Source organism: Trachemys scripta, chromosome 1 (assembly GCF_013100865.1).
Source record: "Trachemys scripta elegans isolate TJP31775 chromosome 1, CAS_Tse_1.0, whole genome shotgun sequence".
Lineage (NCBI taxonomy): Eukaryota > Metazoa > Chordata > Testudines > Emydidae > Trachemys > Trachemys scripta.
The window spans coordinates 226,207,185-226,227,578 of NC_048298.1; the positions used below are offsets into that span (position 1 = coordinate 226,207,185).

A 20,394-nucleotide genomic window follows, 5' to 3' on the forward strand; every position below is an offset into this window, starting at 1 on the left:
CCGCTACTCGCCCTCCCTCCCAGGCTTTCAAACCTGGGAGGGAGGGGGAGACTCCGAGTGGCCGCGGCGCGGGCGCCGCTTCTCCCCATCCCTCCCTCCTAGGCTTGAGAGCCTGGGGGGAGGAGGCAGGGCTGGGGATTTGGGGAAGGGGCGGAGTTGAGGCGGGGCTGGGGGTGGGGTAATTAAACAACGGGGGCGGGGCGGCCAAAATTGTTTTTGCTTTGGGCGGCAAAAATCCTAGAGCCGGCCCTGGTTGCAGTTGACTTCCCCATGTATGTTCAGCTTAGAGTGTCTGGCTGAGCGCCCAGCCCCGCCCGGTACTGCCGGCAAGACGATCTGAAGCCGCAGGGGAGGGGGTAAGCGGGGGAGGGGCTTTAGCTGCCGCTGCTAGCCCTGCCCCCTCGTGGAGTGCGCAGCCCCCCCCACCAGCACTGCCGGCGCGGTGATCTGAGGCTGCAGGGGAGGAGGGGAGCCAGGGAGGGGCTTTGGCTGCCAGAGAGGCCCCAATCCGAGCAGCTCAGTCCGGCCCGGCCCCGCTGTCAGCCGCTTTTCAGTCTTTAAATAGCCATCTGGGGGGAAATCCCGGACATTTTTAGATGTTTACAAATCCCCCCCGGACGGCTATTTAAAGACCAAAAAGCCAGATGTGTCCAGGGAAACCCGGATGTATGGTAACCCTAGGCTTGCAACCCTTGGCACACAAGGAGGGAGTAGTCCCTACACTCAGTAGGGCATGGAGACAGCAATTATGCTTAGCCACTGTAGAGAGTTTGCAAACTGGAAAGAAAGATTCTTGCAACCTCCCTCATTGCAGCTGCCTAGCATAATCTGTTCCTGTAAGGACAGAGCGAATGCACTGGCCCTTCATATATCAAAAACTGTCAAGGTGATACAGTGGATAACCCTGAAGGCCCAATCCTTACTCAGCCAAAAGAGCTGTGGGAGATTTGCCTGAATAAGGACTACAGTAACTCCTCACTTAACGTTGTAGTTATGTTCCTGAAAAATGTGACTTTAAGCGAAATGATATTAAGCAAATCCAATTTCCCCATAAGAATTAATGTAAATGAGGGGGTTAGGTTCCAGGGAAATTTTTTTCACCAGATAAAAGACTATATATATATGTGTGTGTATGTGTATATATATATATATACAAATACACACACACACACACACACACACACACAGTATAAGTTTTGAACAAACAATTTAATACTGGTACACGGTGATGATGATTGTGAAACTTGGTTGAGGTGGAGGAGGGTGGGATATTTCCCTTACTGCTAAATGATGAACTAGCAATTGGCTGAGCCCTCAAGGGTTAACTTTCTCTCTACACAAGGCAGCAGGAATGGAGGGAGATATGCACATTTCCCTTAAGTACACTGCCTTGTTAATTAGATCAGCTTGCTGAGACGCAGGTGGAGGAAGTATGGAGGCAGCCATTTGATATTTGATTCTTACTAATAGGGAGAATTTGGTTGAGAATCTAAGATTGAAGGCAACTTGGGTGAAAGTGATCATAAAATGATAGATGTAATGATTCCAAGGAACAGGAGGAGTTAGAGCAGCCAGATAAGGATAACGGACTTCCAAAAAAGCAGACTTTAACAAACTCCGAGAAGAGAACTGTTAACAACTAGGGAGAAGGACCAAGGTCACTAGGCCTCACTGTACATTTACAAATGCATAGCTGGAAACAAGTCTTGCTTAACTGTGTTAGCATTATCAAAATACTTATTAGAGTGATAACATCATGTTTAGCATTTAGATTTTATGGAAGGCTTGTAGGATGCTTCAAACCTACTTACAATGTCTGTATCCCATGTTATAAGGTAATGTTTAAATGTTTGCTCTGTAACTATAAAAATGTTTGTTAAGACTGTAAACTCCCCACAGTCAGGGGAGAAGCATTACCAAGTGTGAAGTATTAGTTTACTCCAAGAAGTGTCATATCCTGCCCATCAGGAAGGGCTATTGAATCCAAATGGGCTACTGTGGAACAAAGACTTTGTTGAATGCTCCACCCACGCACCCATAGAGAGGTTACGTGCTGGAGCACTTGTCCCTTCACCTTAGATTCTGGGGTGAGAGGGGATAAAAATCCCTGATAAGGAGAATCTGGGTTTCTTTATGCTGTCTGAACTCTGAGGGGCAAAGATTCCTAGACATAAACAAGCGATCCCCAAGCTGCTTGGCTTGGGTTAGCCCCAAAGGACATAAAAACTTGCTTATTATAGAAGCTTCTATTACCTTTTGAATTTAAGCTTGTATCTCATTTGTGTGTGTATGCTTACCTGCTTTATCTCATAAATAACTCTAATTTCTTTTCTTAGTTTATAAATCTTTAATTAGTCTGTTATAGGATTGGCTACAGGTGTTGTCTTTGGTTTGAGATCTGAGTATGATAGACCTGGATAAGTAACTGGTCCTTTGGGACTGGGAGTAACCTGAATATTGAAGTGATTTTTGGTGTCAAGTGACCATCTATCACATAGTCCAGCTTGCCTGGGTGGCAAGATAGACTGGAATGCCAAGGGGATTGTTTGTGACTCCATGGTAAGGCTGTTGTGCTTTCGGAGTTCACGCTTGTTACTGGGTTGGTGAAATAGAACATACCACCCATTTGGAGTTTCTGCCCTGCCTTTTGACATTCTCTCCTGAGGTTGGCACTCACAGTCATGAGCCACTCCAGACAGCATGACAGAAGGAACACAGCCAGAATATGGAAAGAACTGGTTAAAGAATATTTAGATAAGTTAGATATATTCAAGCGCCTGATGAAATTCATCTTACAGTACTTAAAGAACTAGCTTAAGCAATCTCAGAACCCTAGCAATTACCTTTGAAAACTCACTGAGAATTTATGGGGGACAGATGAGGACCCAGACGACTGGAGAAGGTCAAACATAGTTCGTGTCTTTAAAAGAGGAATAAAGAGGACCTGGGAAATTATAGACCAGACATCTTAATTTTGATACCTGGAAAGATACTGGAACAAATTATTAAACCAACAATTTGTAAGCACCTAGAGGATAACAGGATTCTGAGGGTTAACCAGCATGAATTTATCAAGAACAAAACAAGTCTAATTTCCTTCTTTGACAGAGTTACTAGCCGAGTGAATGGGTGGCGGGAAGCAGTTGATCTGAATATATCTTATTTTAGTAAGGCTGTTGATACAGCCCCACATTAAATTCTCATAAGCAAACTAGGAAAATGCGATCTAGATTAAATTATTATAAGTGGGTACATAACTGGTTGAAAGATCATACTCACAGAGTAGTTGTCAATAGTTCTCTGTCAAACTGGAAGGACATACTTAGTGAGATCCCAGGAGGGTCTGCCCTGGGTTTGATACTATTTAATATTTTCATTAATAACTTGGACAATGGAGTGAAGAGCATGCTTATAAATTTTGCGGATGACACCAAGATGGAAGGGGTTGCACACTTTGGAGGACAGATTTAGAATTCAAAATTACCTTGACAAATTGGAGAATTGGTCTGAAATCAACAAGATGAAATTCAATAAGGACAAGTGTAAAGTATGGAAGGAGCAGTCAAATACATAGCTACAAAATGGGGAATAACTGGCTAGGCAGTAGTATTGTTGAAAAGGATCTAGAGATTATAATGGATCACAACTGAATATGAACCAACAATGTGATGCAGCTGCAAAAAAGACTAATATCATTCTGGGGTGTATTAAATGAAGTATCATATGTAAGACACAGAAGGTAATTGTCCTGGTCTATTCAGCGTTGGTGAGGGCTCCGCTGGAATACTGTGTCCAATTCTGGGCGCTACACTATGAGAAAGATGTGGACAAATTGGAGAGTCCAGAAGAGAGCAACAAAAATGATAAAAGGTTTAGAAAACCTGGCCTATGAGAAAAAGTTAAAAAATCTGGGTATGATTAGACTTGAGAAAATAAGTGGGGAATCTGATAACAGTCTTTAAATATGTTAAGGCATTTTATAAAAAAGCTGGTGGTCAATTGTTTTCCATTTCCACTGAAGGTAGGACAAGAAGTAATCGTCTTAATCTTCAGCAAGGGAGATTTAGGTTAGATATCAGGAAAATCTTTTTAGCTATAACACTAGTTATGTACTGGAATAGGCTTCCAAGGGAGGTTGTGGAATCCCCAGCATGGGAGATTTTTAAGAACAGGTTAGACAAACACCTGTCAGGAATGGCATAGGCTTACTTGATCCTGGCTTAGTATAGGGAGCTGGACTCAATGACCTTTTAAGGTCCTTTCTAGGTCTATATTTCTATGATTATTACTAAATAGATGAGTAGTTTGTAAACTGGAAAGTCTAAAATCTGCTCCCTAATGCTGCTAGTGTCTTTGAAATGTCATCTGTAACAGGGTGGCTTGCCCCATGGCCTGGAGACCTTGGGGCAGGGGTCCGCAACGTTCGGCACGCGGCTCACCAGGGTAAGCACCCTAGCGGGCTGGGCCAGTTTATTTACCTGCTGACGTGGCAGGTTCGGCCGATCGCAGCCCCCACTGGCCGCGGTTCGCCATCCCAGGCCAATGGGGGCAGCGGGAAACCGCGGCCAGCACATCCCTTGGCCCGCGCCGCTTCCCGCCGGCCCCATTGGCCCGGGACGGCAAACCACGGTGAGTGGGGGCCGCGATCGTCTGAACCTGCCGCATCAGCAGGTAAATAAACTGGCCGGGCCCGCTAGGGTGCTTACACTGGTGAGCCGCGTACTGAACATTGCCGACCCCTGCCTTGGGGCTAAGCCAACCCTGGTTAAAAGGTAATCAGTTGATTTCAGTGTAAAAGAGCAGGAAATTGGAGTGAAGTGGGCAAAGTCTAGGATGTTATGGTACAGTCTGCAGCAGGGCCGGCTCCAGGCACAAGCCCACCAAGCTTGTGCTTGGGGCGGCACCTGGAGGGGGGCGGCGCGGCGCTCTGGCTCTGGCCGCTGGGGAGAGCGGAGCCGCAGTGGGCTTGCCACCCTCCCCTGGCGCTCTGGCCGCTGGGGAGAGCGGAGCCGGGGGGGGCTTGCCGCTCCCCCCTGCCGGGCGGGGGGGGGGGGGGAAGGGGCGGTGGGAGGCTTTTTTGCCTGGGGTGGCAAAAAAGCCAGAGCCAGCCCTGGTCTGCAGGGAGTCCTGGGAGAGACCCTGGCCTAGCAGGGATGCCTGGGATAGACCCTATCCAAACAGGAGAAGGACTGTAAAAGCCCTAGCCAGGAAGGCCTGGGAGGAGGAAGAGAAACTGTGTGCTGTGAATTTAAGAATTAATTTCGTTTTGAGGTTCTGAGCTTTAATTATGGTTTATTTTATATTGATAAACTTAGTCCCCAAGAAGGGGTATTTTTTTTAATCAAGACAGCCTGAAGTGACATTTATTTGATCAGTCCAAGAGGGGGCAGGCTATCTAAAGTGTCATCCTAGGCCATGATGGGAGGCTGCTTTGTTACCATAATTCCTAGGTACTTCTGACATTGATTGCTATGGATGGTGACTGAAAAAAATATTAGGAGGGTCACTGCCCCCCAATGCAGTTTACAAAACTGAATGTTAATAAAACTGTATTATTCAAATGTTTAAAAGTAATACATGAAAACAGAAACTTATTTGGATTTGGATTCCTCTGCTGTGTCTACAAACCGAAGGTTACAACAGAATGCTAAAATATAACTGAAACTGAGCAGGTTAAGTGACACTGAAGTAGTGTATTTTATCATCCAAAGTGAGTCAACGGACAAAAGTAAAGCAAGATGATTCCCCCACCCCAAAAATTCTTACAGTTTTAAAACCATAAAGCAGTGTCAATATCACAGGCAATGTAGTTTTTCTTAAAATATTGCCTTATTCTACCCATTATGGTGTATAAAATAATAAAAAATAATGTGGAAAACCAGATCCTGCTGCAGAAATGAAGCACTTTGTGCTTTGCATGTTATGTTATACCAAGCACCTGTACAAGATGTTACCCCACCAGTGTGCATGGATAGTGTTGTATTGCCACTTTGCACAGCTGCCAATGACTACACAAAGGGCAAGAGGGTAGAGAACCAGGTCCTCACAGCGTTTGGATTTTGTAGAGGGAGAGACAAATCTTCAGCTGGGGCAATGGTGGGTTAATCAGACACTCTAATAGCTACCCTAGCTAGCCATCACACCTGGACTAGCCGTCATCAGACATGACTCTGCATAGTCTAGTACAAAGGCAAAGGGCAACTGACTCTCACGCTGCCGGCTTCTAGGCTGCCCCTGCAGAGTAGTACCACGGCACCAGGCGGGCTAGCTCCAATCCAGCGCGAGGGCTTCGCCACCCACCCCGTTTGGATTTGGACCTCGGGAGGTGGGGAGGAGGCCTACGCCTTTAAGAGGCTGGGCTGGAGAGGGGGCGGCGGGCTGGCGGCGCGTCCCGTGTGCGCTGGGGGATCCTGCGCACTGGAGCTGCGCCCTGCTTGACAGGCTGGGCGCAGACAGCAGCAGCCGCCGCCGCAGCCCAGGGCTCTCGGACAGCCCGGGATCAGCTGCAGCGCGGCGGGCGGGTGGAGGCGGCGGCTGCTTCCAGCCATGCAGCTCCCCGTGCGCTCCCAGCTGCTGCTCCTGCTCTTGCTGCGGGCCAGCGGGCTGCGGGCCGGCGAGCGGAGCAGCAGCGCCATGGAGGAGATCGCCACGGAGAAGGAGGCGGAGGAGAGTCACCGGCAGGACAGCGTGAGCCTCCTGACCTTCATCCTGCTGCTCACCCTCACCATCCTCACCATCTGGCTCTTCAAGCACCGCCGGGTGCGCTTCCTCCACGAGACCGGCCTGGCCATGATCTATGGTGAGCTGGAGCCGCGCGGCCGGGCTGCTGCACCCCGGGGGGAGCTGCCCCCGCCGGTCCAGTGTATCCCGGGGGGGCGGTTCCTGTGATCTCCGCAGCTGTCCGAGCCGGGGGCGGGGGAATGACCCGGGCTGTTGGGGAGGAGCCCCTCCTTCTCCTTCTCCCCCTGCTCCTTTTCACTTTCCTTTCCCCGTGTAAACGCGCGTTCCCGTGAGCTCAGGGACCGCACCGCTTATAACGAGACGCCGGCTCTAGTACGTAATGTCTCTGACACACTTTCCTCTTGACCTGTCTCTTTACTGCGAGGCCCTTGGGGGGTGATCCGGCTGCGCTCCCCCTTCCCCGGCCTGCCCGGGGAAGTGGGGGTGATGGATTGGAGGGGAACCTCCTTCAGTTCTGATTTCCCATGAAATGGGCCCAGGCAGTGATTGGTCGGTGTGAGGGAAGCGGAGTAGCCAGGTGTTTCGGTGTCACTCTCTGCTGAGGTTCAGTCGCGCAGTGGTGGAAGGAAGGAAGGAAGGCGGGGGTGCAGGAGGGAGCCATCCACAATAACTGTGTGTGTGTGTCGTGGGGGGGAGGTTGCTCCTGTCTGCTCCTTTCTCAAACATGCTGTTTTATTCTGATGAAGAAGCCAGACAACGTCCAACATGCATGTGGTTGGGTTCTGTTTTTTTTACGCCATGCTACCTTGTTGTCAAACGGCTAGGAGACCCAGGAATGTGTTTAAAAAAAAAAAAAAAAATCAAATAAGAACAAGCTGCCTTTTATGGTAAGTGACAAGTCCTGTAAAATCCATGTCAGGCCAATAAAGCCCCCAAATGCATAACTTATTTTTGGTGACAGTTTTTCAGGCAGCTTGGGGACTTGCTCTGAATCATAGAGAAGAAGAAAACACCCATTATGCCTGCATGTTCATATGTGGGGTATAGATGAACAGTTTTTCCCCCCATTATGTATATTTGGGGTAGCTGTGTTCTGTCCCACTTGCATCATTATACACGCTAATGCCATAATACAATACAAAAAAGTCTTTGGCTTTTCAACCAATTTCTCTGATTTTAGGAAGCTAGCTTGCTAAGAGAATTTATTCTATATTTCTTGTACTATGTGCACACAGATCATCTCCATCATTACTTTGAAATATAACTTAAACATTGCTGCCATGGTGAGTATTTCACAAGATGAAAAGAAGCATCATTAAATGTTCATGTGCTCTGTCCTGGTAACTGACTGCCAAAGAGCTGCTATTTTGTTGTTTCTGGCACCCAGTACTTATTGGCTACCAATTGATTGCAACGAAATTAGATACCAGGAAACTTTTACACAGTGTATCTTAAGCCCTCTTGGTTGAATAGGCAATGAAACAAACAGAGCGTGTTCTTTTAATTAAAAAAAAAATCCAGCTGTAGGACAAAAATAAATGACACAACAGAACAGATGTTCACACCTGCACTCTGTGTAGCTGTTAATTCAGATATGCTTAGTCCCACAGTCTGCTATAATTAATGAGTGGTGCAGAGGCCTGCAGGTAAACCTCTGCTGATGGTTTTTATACACACACAGTTACTCAGAGAACATAAACAATTTTGTCCGTAAGATGTCATCCATTTAAAAAATGACTTGTCTGTCTCTGATTGGTATTACTGCTAGTGGAACTTCTTTTCTTTCTTTAGGTAGACCAGCTCTTGCATCATAATGTAAAACACCTACAGTAATTGAAATTTGCATGTGATAAGCACAGATGAGAAATTCTACACATAGGAACAATTAACTTTTTCTTCCTCGATGAGTACTAACTTATCCTGAGATCTGATCGCTTGTTAAAGCAGTGGAATTTTCCACTGCTGATATTTTTCTTAACCCATCCCATTCTCTTCTTACTCACTGGTCTCTTGCTGCATTGCTATGCATTTCATTTTATATACACACACACTGCTGCAAACTTAAAGGTTAAAACTTAAACTTAAAGTTAAAAAGATTGACGAATTATCTACTAGTATAGTACTACTTAGCACTCGAATAACACTTTAGAGGCGTAAAGCACAGTACAAACATTAATTAGAAAGGAAAGATTAGGATCATATCATGCATGTTACTTTGTTACTGCCTTAATATAGTCATCTTCAGAATTGCTTCAGGTGGGAGTATTTAGAAACATCACAGTATTCTAGACTTAAGTGTTTTTTCTTTTCATTGTATATGAAAGTTTTATGTACATCAAGGGCTTAAAAATACCTAGTGATAGTGGTGTGCGTTTACTACATTTCTCAAATACGCACACCATTTATTTTATAGGACACCAAGGGTATTTGAATGTATCATGCTTACCTCTTGAGATGCATTTTGACACAAAATGCGAAATACTTCAATTGGAAAAATCTTGGATTTTAATTAAATGCAATAAATTTACTGTAACTTTTAGGCCTTGATACTTAAGATGGTTCCCTAGCTTCTGATCTTTGACAGAAAAGTGAAAATTCTATATTTATAAATCTCAGGAAATATAGTATTGTAGGTTTGTAGGCTTTCTTGTTGTGAATGCAAAAATGTCAGGGGAAATGTCAAAACATGTAGTTATTACATGATCCTGGTGCTTGAGGAAAATATATCTATTGTTACAATTATTACATGTTTTCAAACAGCAACTCTTAAAAGATTTAATATTTGGAATGTATAGATGAGCCTCTTTGTTCCAAGATTATAATATATGATGTGGCTTGTTTAAGAACACCCTCTTGCCATGACACAGCAGACCTCTGGGAAGAAATATTTAAATGCGTTTGCAGGTGTTTTTTTCTCTCCCCCCCCCCCCCCCCCCCCAGATGTTAGTCTTCATGCCAATAAAGCTATGGCAGGGTCTGTCTCACATTATTTAAAAATATTGCAGGCTTCCTATAGAACAAAACAAGCTAGATTTGTTACAGAGTAGCAGCCTTGTTAGTCTGTATCTGCAAAAAGAACAGGAGTACTTGTGGCACCTTAGAGACTAACAAATATGCATATCCATATGCATCCGAAGAAGTGGGCTGTAGTCCACGAAAGCTTATGCTCTAATAAATTTGTTAGTCTCTAAGGTGCCACAAGTACTCCTGTTCTTTTTGTAGATTTGCTATGTTTCTGATATTATATACAGCACATGTGCTATATCAAAGTTACATCATTCGTATAGCAGTTTCTTTCTTCCTTTTACACAAACATTCACACAAAGAATGGTGGCTAAGCTGAGAGGCATTTGGTGAAAGATGATACTTGGGTATTTAAGGAATATAAAACAAAACACAAGTAAATCTATATATGTATATAACATTTAATATCCTCTCCTCCATTGTCATGTACTGCTTTACACACATGGTAATTGGAGAGCTTAAAGTCTAGGAAAACAAATATCTAACAAAGAGTTCTGATTCTGACTTGGATTTCTGGGTGTCGCTGCAATATAAACATGCATGTGATTATTATTTTTTTTTATCAGTTTAGGTTCTAAACAGTGTATAATAGTGCACATCGTACTATTATCTAACTTTCAGTTCAAGACAAGAAAGGTTCCCCATCAAATTTAATTTCAGTAAGGAAAGAAGCACTCCAAAGTCCCAGGTGGCTGAACAAGAGTTGTGGCTTATGCTATCTTAAGTACATTTATAAAAGAAGCAGATTTGCATTCTCCAACACTGAGATACTTTTTCACTCATAGGACACTAACTTCCAGACTGTTGGCCATAATTGTTGGTTATGCTTCAAAGAACAAGTTTGTTCACAAGAGCTGAGTTCTTGGAGGTCTGTATAGAATCCATGTCTGATAAGGCCACTGCTATGCCCAGATTTGCCCTTTTCCCATAACTTTACATTACTGGCTGACTTGATTCCAGAATTCCAAGAGCCATTGTGGAGTACAACAACACTTATAAATTCCCTGCTCTGTCACAACCACCTCTATGGAAGCTATCACCACTTGTCTATCTGCAATAGGTTCTGATTAAATATGCTCTCTAAAAACTTTGTATTGTTGAGATATGAAGTAGAATTTGAGGTTTCATACATCACTCTTCATATTGTAAGCCATATTTTTCATAACCTTTTGTCACAGTTTCAGCATGAACTGGACCTTAGATCCCTTATTCCCTCTTGAGCACAGCCCTTAGATGACAGGCCTGGCTTTCTTAATATCATGCTGGGTGGAACCATGCAGTCCAATCATTCTTAAAGTGGATCTCTGGGCTGCAGCCCCCCTGCTTACCAACTGGTTTGGTACCTGTCACCCCTTTTCCTTTGGGGACCTGTGTCCAACAAGTTAATAAAGAAACTCAAAACCAGTGTCTTCAAAACAAACCATTAGTTATTAATTCCTCTGAAGGTTCAAAGCATATAGAACAAATTGTGAAAATTATCAAAGGCCTTTATGTGTAGAATTTGCACCATAATCTTTCCTTGCCAGGTTTGGAAAGTTCTCCTCAGCCCAGGTAACCCCCATGTCTGGTTGGGAGAAGCAAATGGTCCTGCTTGCCACCTGCTCTTTCTGTGCCTTGGTGTGTTCCTTGCCAGCCTGTCAGCTCTTGCTGGCTCTCTCAGAAGTCTCTGGGACCACTCATTCAACCCCTTCCCTCGTCTAGGCCCGTGTTCTGCAGTGGTTTATCATTCCCTTTAATCTCTCTCTCTTCTCAGCCTTGGCAAAACAGCTATGTCACCTGGTGTTGAGGAGTTGCTTCTTTGTGGCTATGAACCTAGCTGTTGTGTTTGTTGGGATGTTACGCCCTTATGGTGTCTTTCCAGCTTGGTTCCTTTAACAATCCTTTTGATCTAACTCCATAGCAACTAACCCATCGTAAACAAACCCACAGAGACATGTACCATAATAATAAGAAAATACAAATATTTCCCTATTTTCACACCTGTAATTTATAATCTTATTTAAGATTAAGCAATATGTGTTGAGTCCTGGACATCTCCCACAAGTACTAGAGGTCTTCTTTGACAGGCTTTGAAAAATACTCTAACAATGTGCATTACATTTAATTTCAGATGGCCAGTAGATGTTGTTAATCAATTACAGTTCTGCAATTACACCTGTAACCCTTCTGCCAGGTGGCATGGGCAGCCACAAGGGTTGGGTTCAATATCTAGGGGGGTGATACTCGGACCTCAGGGGTTCAGGAGCCAAATTAGCGATCAACATTACCCAAAAGAGCCACAGTAGTGTGAATTCATGATTTCATTTACTGAAGTACTATATATTCATATTTAAACTGTATGACTGGAAATATTTATTTTATATTATTCTTACAGCAAACTGACTTAAGTATTATTTTGCCAACTACAATTGGTTAATAGCACAGTAAAAGCATCCTGACTGGTTAAAAACTTAGGTTAATAAAAATCACACTGTTTTAATATCATGTGCTGCAGAGAGACGCAGGAGACCAATTAAAGAGGCACTTGCGACTCACGTGCCTCAATCTGAGTATCACTGAGCTAGGGTTTCCTCTTAACAATACAAAACAGAACTGGCTTGAGCTCACACCCAGTGATGTGGTAAAACATAATACCACATCTGGGAGCCTTTAAGAGGCAATAATTCCCCTCTCTTCCACACACTAAGTCTATGTATAACAAAAGAGAACTTTTAATAAAAGGGAAAGGGAACCAAGCATTAATTTTGGAAAACACCACAGCCACATTCAAAAGCATGTTACCATAAACAAACCTGACCCCACAGTGCATTGGGCACTGTCCTTTGCTTCAGTTTCCCACCCTGCAGTGGGAAAGTCTGATGAATGAATGTCCCTTTAACACATCACTCCCATCTCTCTCCGCTGCATCCCATGCACAGTTGGTTGTTCCTTGGTTAGCCAAGACCTGAGTGTAGAGGTGTGTTTGCAGGGGTTCCCCTCCCATCCCAGAAAAGAGAGCGGGGGGAAGGAAGACATCGAGCAATGTCTCTGTGGTCACTGCATGCCTCTGCAACTGGCTGTTTGCTGCTGCTGCCACTGCTTTTTTCTGCCTCAGTTGGTTGCTTGCTAACACCACTTTTCTCTGCCACCATTGGTCGCGTGCTGTTGCTATTGGATGCTTGCTGCCACTTCTGTGATGCTGTGTTCTGAGGTTCTACCACTGAACCCAGATCTTTAGTGATTTTTGCTCTTCATGATTTCACTGGTTTCAGGGAACCTCACTGCCAGGACAGCCTCTGCATTGTCTTTCCTTTCATCATTGTCTAAGACATAGCTCCTTGATCTGCTTATCAGTGATTCAGCTCTGGTAATCCCTGAACAGAAACAATGGATCTCAATTGAGTCTAATTAGCTCTGTCTTTAAACAGTGGAGAGGGGAAGGTCAAATAGTATCTAGGACTCTTTGGGCAGAGGCCACTCCACCAGGTAGGAATACCTGTGCCCATCCCAACTCACCTTCACTGGGATGTGGCATCCTTACACCCTGCTTAGCAAGTAAGGTTCAGATTAGGGTGACCCCCACAGTCAAGGATGGCTAAGTACAGTTCTGCTGCCCTTTACTCGTACAATATGGATAACAACATTTCATAACCCCTGCACTCAATACTAAAGTTCTTTGTAGCCCATCACCAGCCAAAAGTGATCATTTTGGCAAAGAAGCTGCATCATGCTATATATCTAGGCAGAGTAGGGTATGTCAATGCAAACACGGTCTGTTCCTGAAGTCTTTCCCCCTGCTAGATATGGTGGAGCTCATGCAGACCCTGCTTACACATCTCTTAAATTATAAGTAGGGCTCCGTGTTTGTCATGGAGGTTGTGGAAGTCACGGATTCCGTGACTTCCTGCAACCTCTGTGACTTCTGCAGTGGCCAGTGTGGTTGACCCTAGGGCTGCCCAAGCAGCAGACGATGTGGCTGGCCCTGGGGACTGCCTGAGCAGCGGTCCTGCGGTGGCTGGTGAAAACACTCCTTGAAAGTGATGATGGGGAAGGGAATCCATTTCATCTGACTTACACCTACCAAGGCTGGAAAAAGTGCCCTTTGAAGTTTAGGAAAGGCTTCAGGCACTTTTTTTCCTTCGTCTTCCAAAAGTAGCTATTGATTTCAGTGCCACAAGTTTTGGGTGCCCAACATGAAAGGATCTGAGACTCAGTGGGTGAGTGCTCTGCACTTTCTGAAAATCAAGCCACTTTTAAGATGTCTAGTGTTGGACACCCATAACCACTAGTTGCATTTGAAAATCTGTGTCTTGGACTCAGCTCAGTATGCAAAAGGAAATCAAAGCTGCTGCAGCATGGGATAGAGAACTTGGAATTGGAAAACATAGTAGTGGATATGTAATAGCCATTATAGAGACAAAGTGAGTGTGGCAATATCTCTTTTATTGGACAAACTTCTGTTGGTGACAGAGATAAGCTTTCAAACTACACACTTGAAGAAGAGCTCTGTCTAGCTCAAAAGTGTTTCTCTTTCACTACCTGAAGTTGGTCCAATAAAAGATATTACCTCACCCACCTTGTCTCTCTAATGGCCTGGGACCAACACGGCTACAACAACACAGCTACAACAACGCTATTAGCCATTATGTCAGTCCTCTTTCTGGTTAATGAGGGCTTTTGTTACCTTCACACATGGCCTCAGGAATAATATACACTGACATCCTCTTGAGAATTAGGAGAAGGAAAAGAAACTGCCTTTAAGAGCCAACTGGATTGATACATAGAATTGTAGTAATGAAGGACTAGAAGGAACCTTGAGAGGTCATCTACTCCAGTCTCCAGCACTGAGGCAGAACCTAGGTACTATCTAGACCATCCTTGGCTGGTGTTTGTCCGACTGTTCTTAAAAACCTCTGGTGACAGAGATTCCACAACCTCCCTGGGTAATCTGTTCCAGTGCTTAAGTACCCTGACAGTTAGGTTAGACATTAGGAAAAGCTTCCTAACTCTTCTTTGCTGCAGTTTAAGCCCATTGCTTCTTGTCCTGTCCTTAGCAGATAAGGAGAACAATTTATCACCCTCCTGTTTATCGCAACCTTTTACATACTTGAAAACTGTTATCATGTCCCCACATCAATGGTCTCTAGTCTAGATTTTACAAATGCATTTTTTTTCAATTTTTCCTTGTATATTTTCTAGACCTTTAATAATTTTTGTTGCTCTCATCTGGTCCTTCGTTGCTTTCTCCAATTTGTCCACAGCTTTCCTGAAGTGTGGTGCCCAGAACTGGACACAGTACTCCAGCTAAGGCCTTATTAGTGCTGAGCAGAGTGGAAAAATTACTTCTCATGTCTTGGTTAGCACGCTTCTGCTAATATATCCCAGAATGATGTTTGCTTTTTTTTTGGGCAACAGTATTACATTGTTGACTCAGATTTAGTTAGTGATCCACTGTTAACCTCAAGATCCTTTTTCCGCAATATTCCTTCCTAGGCAGCCATTTCCCACTTCGTATTTGTGCATTTGATTAGTCCTTCCTAACTGTAGTACTTTGCATTTGGCCTTATTGAATTTCATCCTATTTATTTCAGACCATTTCTCCAGTTTATCAAGATCATTTTTAATTCTAATCATGTCCTCCAAATCGCTTGCAACCCCTCCTAACTTGGTATACTCCACAAACTTTAAGTGTACTCTCTATGCTGTCATTCAAATCATTTATGAAGATATTGAATAGAACCGGATGAGGATTGGTCCCTGTGGGACACAACTCAATATGCCCTTCCAGTTTGACTGTGAACCACTGATAACCATTTTCCAACCAGTTGCACCCACTTTATAGTAGGTTTGTCTAGGCTATACTACCCTAGGCTAGTTATGTGAAGGTCATGTGACACAGTATCAAAAGCTTTACTAAAGTCAAGCTACATCACTTCTGCTGCTTTTCCACAAAGGCTTGTTACCCCATCAAAGAAGGATATTAGGTTGGTTTGACATGGTCTGTTCTTGTCCAATCCGACCTGACAGTTACTTACCACCTTATTGTCTTCTAGGTGCTTACAAATTGATTGTTTGATTATTTGTTCTGTTATCTTTCTGGGTAATGAAGTTAAGATGACAGGTCTATAATTCCTTTGGTTGTCCTTATTCCCCCTTTTATAGACAGGTACTATATTTTCCCTTTCCAGTCCTCTGGGATCTATCCTGTTCTCCATTAGTTCTCAAAGATAATCGCTAGTTCCTTAAGTATTCTAGGATGTACTTTGTCAGGCTGAAGACATCTAGTTTGTTTAAGTAATTCTTAACTTATTCTTTCCCTTTAGTAGCCTCCGATCCTACTCCATTTACCCTGATGTTCTCTAAGTTAGTCGTCCGATCACTGCTAACTCTTTTTTTGGTGAAAACTGAAACAAAAAAGGCATTTAACACTTCAGCCATTGCCACGTTTTCTGTTGTTGTCATTTCCTCCTCATTGAATAACAGGCTTATCCTGTCCTTGGTCTTCCTGTTGCTTCTAATTTATTTGTAAAGTGTTTTCTTGTTACCATTCGTGTTCCTAGCTAATTTTATCTTGTTTTGTGCCTTGGCCTTTCTAGTTTTGTCCCTACGTACTTGTGGTGGTGTTTTTAATATTCATCCTTCATAATTTGACCTAGTTTCCACTTTTTGAATGACTTTTTTTCGAGTTTCTGGGCCTTGAAGAGCTCCTGGTTAAGCGAGCGTGGTCTCTTAGATAGGAAGTATGGTTTTGTATCCATTGGGATAGTTTGCTCTTGTGCCATTAATCTTTCTTAAAAAACCTGTCAACTCTCCTGAATTCTTTTTTTCCCCTTAGACTTGCTTCCTATGGGATCTCACCAGCCAGTTCTCTGAGTTGGCTGAAGTCTGCCTTCTTGAAGTCCATGGTCTTTATTCTCCTGTTTTCCCTCCTACCATCATTTCATGATTACTTTCACCCAAGCTGCCTTCCACCTTCAAATTCTGAACCAGTTCCTCCCTATTTGTCAAAAGCAAATTTAGAACAGCCTCTCTCCTAGATGCTTTGTCCACCTTCCATGATAAAAAGTTGTCTCCAGTGCTTTCCAAGAACTTGTTGAATAATCTGTGCCCTGCGGTATTATTTTCCCAACAGATGTTTGGGTAGTTGAAGTCCTGCCTCACCACCAACTCCTGTGTTTTTGGATGATTTTGTTAGTTGTTTTAAAAAAAGCTTCATCCGTCTCTTCTTCCTTGTTAAGTATCCTGTAGTAAATCCCTACATGACATCACCCACACTTCAAATTCTGAGCTATTGTACAGTGTAGTGTTGTACAAACATCAACAAGCTCTGAGCTATTGTGTGCTCTTCTTTAACCTTCGTAATGAAATCTCTTAGACTGTTCTAGTGAGGCTTTTCATAACCTGCTTCTAGACAAAAAAATGTTTCTTAAATCATTTGATTAAAATGCAACTATAATTTGTATTTAAATTGGGGAACCAATGCTGGCTGACTGTCTTGAAGGGAGGGAGATAAAAAGATACTTAGGAGTAGAGAGACAGTTTTTACCTTTCTATGTGGAAATGGTGGAACAAGAACTGGATGCAATATTCCAGTTTCAGTGTCCACGTCTGAAAAAGAATGTTGAAAAATTGGAGACGGTGCAGTGAAGAGCCACAAAAATGATTTAAAGGCTGGAAAATGCCTTGCAGCGAGAGATCAGTCTGTGAGCTCAATCTTTTCAAAAAGGAGTTTGAGAGGTGACTGGATTCCTGTGCATAAGTACCTTCATGGGGGGGAAAATACCAGATTCTAAGGAGCTTTTTAATCTAACAGAGACAAGTATAATAAGAACGAATAGCTGGAGGTTGAAGCAGATTTTTACTTGTGGGGGTGATTAACAACTGCAACAAAATACCAAGGGAAATGGTAGATTTCCCATCTCTTGATGTCTTCAAATCAAGACTTGATACTTTCTGGAAGATGTGCTTTAGTTAACTACTAAGTATTGGTCTCAATATGCGGTTATTGGGTGAAATTCTTTGGCCTGACAAGAGTCAGAGTAGGTGATCTAATGATCCCTTCTGGTATTAAAATCTATGAACATATGAACAAAACAGCTGTGATGTGTACCCAAGGTCCTTGTTTTCACAAAACAGGAACATAACCTGTTTCTTCTCACAGGTGGAGAACAAGTGTCCATGTTACCAGTGGTAAGCTGTCAGACGTTATATGTATCAAGGCGTGGTTGCCACCTGTTTTTATAGATGGTAATTGAAATTTAATAGGAATTCTCTTAACTGGCCATGCTGACAAATGTGTTAATAATAACTTACACACAATCAGGTCTCTATTTGTTCTACTGAGCAATGTAATTCATCCCTTTCTGACTTAATTTGGATGTGCTCTTTCCATTTAAGTTAGTAAAAGATCTATCTATGGTGGTTAAAGTTCCTCTAGCTCCACCTGGAATTTCTGGATGTTTCTTCTATACTATGCGCTTAACATTTTTTTTTTTTTATGATGATCAGGTGATAGGCAGGTTGGGGAATCCTAGCACTTCCCAATCAATTTCTTTCTCCATGTAAGCATTAGGGTGGGGTTTTCAAAAGTGCCTAAGTGACTTAGAGGAACAAGTCTTATTGACTTTCCAAGTCATCTAGGCACTCTTAAACTCAGAATCCAGATTAGGAGTAGGAGTTTGATCAGTCTAGCCATATTTAACTCAGAATACATCTGTGGAGATACATTTTTTTTCCTCCTTGAGATTATATGACGTCAGTATTGGGAGGATGAGAAACAAGTAATTTAGTTTAAGAAGAACATTCATCTTGAGGGTATTTTTATTAGTTATGCTAAAAGCTGCTAAATATTTCATACATATCAGACCTTTTCAGATTTTTTTTCTATCGGGAAATGGGTAATTTAGCTCATACTCATTAGCTTATTTTTTTTTTTTTTTAAGTAGAAGGTGACTGCAGAATGCAATTAACTGGATGTGCAAGAATATGATAAAAATGATATAAAATTGCTTCTTCATGCACTGAAATCTGAAAATTCACTTTACCTTAGAAAAGCCTAAAGCTCCTAAAAGCTGTGGCAGAAGAAATTGGTTTTATCAGGAAAGAATAATTGTGGGTGAGGAGTGGAAAATGTAATAAGACTAATTGTGCTCTTTAGCCAGGAGAGTTGTGTGGTTCCCCCTGGAAATCCCAAACCTTACTTTTCAAACGTGGGGGCTTTTTTTCTTTTTCCTGTTAAGTGTCTCAAACTCTTCTGGGGAAGGTCACTGCTTGCTCAGCCTTCAGATCTCTCAAGACCCATCTCTGGTGCAATGTCTGTAAGAAATCGGTCAGCTAATAATGGTTTGAAGGGCCAATGGGGATATTTGGAACTTCTTACACTTATAATTATGAGAACTACAATGTGCATAAAAACTATGTATTTATTTGATTGCATCTCTTACCTCCCTCTTTTTGTTTTAGAGTATAAGCTATTTGGGGAGGAGTTTACATTCATGCCTGTACCATACCTTCATAATGGAGCCATGAGCCTGTATATGGCCTCTGGGTGCCACCAAAATAGTCTGGGAGCATGTGTAATTCCGTGGGCAAGTTAATGACAGAAAAGTGTCATTTGATTTGTAAAAATCTATAGAATCCTAATTTCAGTGGTGTCACCCTCTGCAGTGTGGCGGGGTGGGGTGGGGGAAGGAGAGGAGGGGACTCACTACTCCCAGTTCCAGGTCCTCTGGTTGGTGGAAATTTTCTTAATATAGTGAGGTTGGAAATGGGTCAAGTTAGATATCATTAGAAAGCCATTTCTCCCATGAATACAAAGGTACCAAACATGACAAACCTCAAACAATTCTGTAGATATAGAAGTCGAGAAAATGTTTAAAAATCAACATTTTTGGAACATATACTTTAAACGCTGGCTTGTCAGACATGCTGCCTTCACAAAATTGAATGGTGGCCCTCAACTGACAGTACGGTGTTATCATTTAATGCTCGAAACATGATATCTGCCTAATTTTTTTTTAATGTTACAGATTATATAAATGGAAGGAGTGCTTCCAGTTGATTTGTATTGTCAGGGGGGAGAAGAAGCGGTTCAGTGGTATTGATTATCAGCTTTGTTTATTTTGCTGCAAAAATTGTAATGAGGCACTGGTTAAGACATCAGCATCTAATCAAAAATTACTGGAATCCCATCTTCAGATGGTATGCACATCGTTCCATAACATAAACTATATAACATAATTAATTACAATCCCAAAGCAGGAGCAGCTGAAGGTCCCTAAAAGTGGGGGGACCACCAGTGCCAGAACTGAGGCCCTGCCTTTCCTGTACCGCCCCTTCCCTTCTCGCTCCTCTCTGCCCCCTCCCTCTCATCGCTCACCCTTATGATGGGCCCATGGCCCCCTGACACACCCCCACACACCTACCTACCTCTGTCCCAAAGTAATTTATTACAAAATCCATGTTTTTAATTTGGTCTTGATCATTTTTTTGGTATCAATGGGGAGATGAAGAGTAGACTAGTAGCTGAATCTTTGGAGAATACCACTGCGAAGGACCTGGTTAAACACAGTGCTCAGTGGCACCTTACATGCTACAAGAAGTGCATCCTTAAACTGAATTTGGCAAGGCTTTAGAGGAAGTACAGAGAGCCTCAGGAAAACGTTGAAGATGCCAGGACAAGTGCCAACTGTGGGCAAGAATTGCCTTGTG

The 20,394-nt window shown here is 43.0% G+C and overlaps 1 protein-coding gene across 2 annotated transcripts in view; it reads left to right on the top strand.

Moving 5' to 3' along the window:
- Positions 1 to 6,415: 6,415 nt before the first annotated feature.
- SLC9A7 (solute carrier family 9 member A7) overlaps positions 6,416 to 20,394 on the top strand; it is a 104,311-nt gene continuing 90,332 nt past the window's right edge. For both annotated transcript variants that reach the window (XM_034757902.1, XM_034757903.1), the window contains exon 1: positions 6,416 to 6,799. In XM_034757902.1, the coding sequence (XP_034613793.1) occupies positions 6,547 to 6,799 (253 nt within the window). In that variant the 5' untranslated portion in view covers positions 6,416 to 6,546. The remainder of the gene's footprint in view (positions 6,800 to 20,394) is intronic.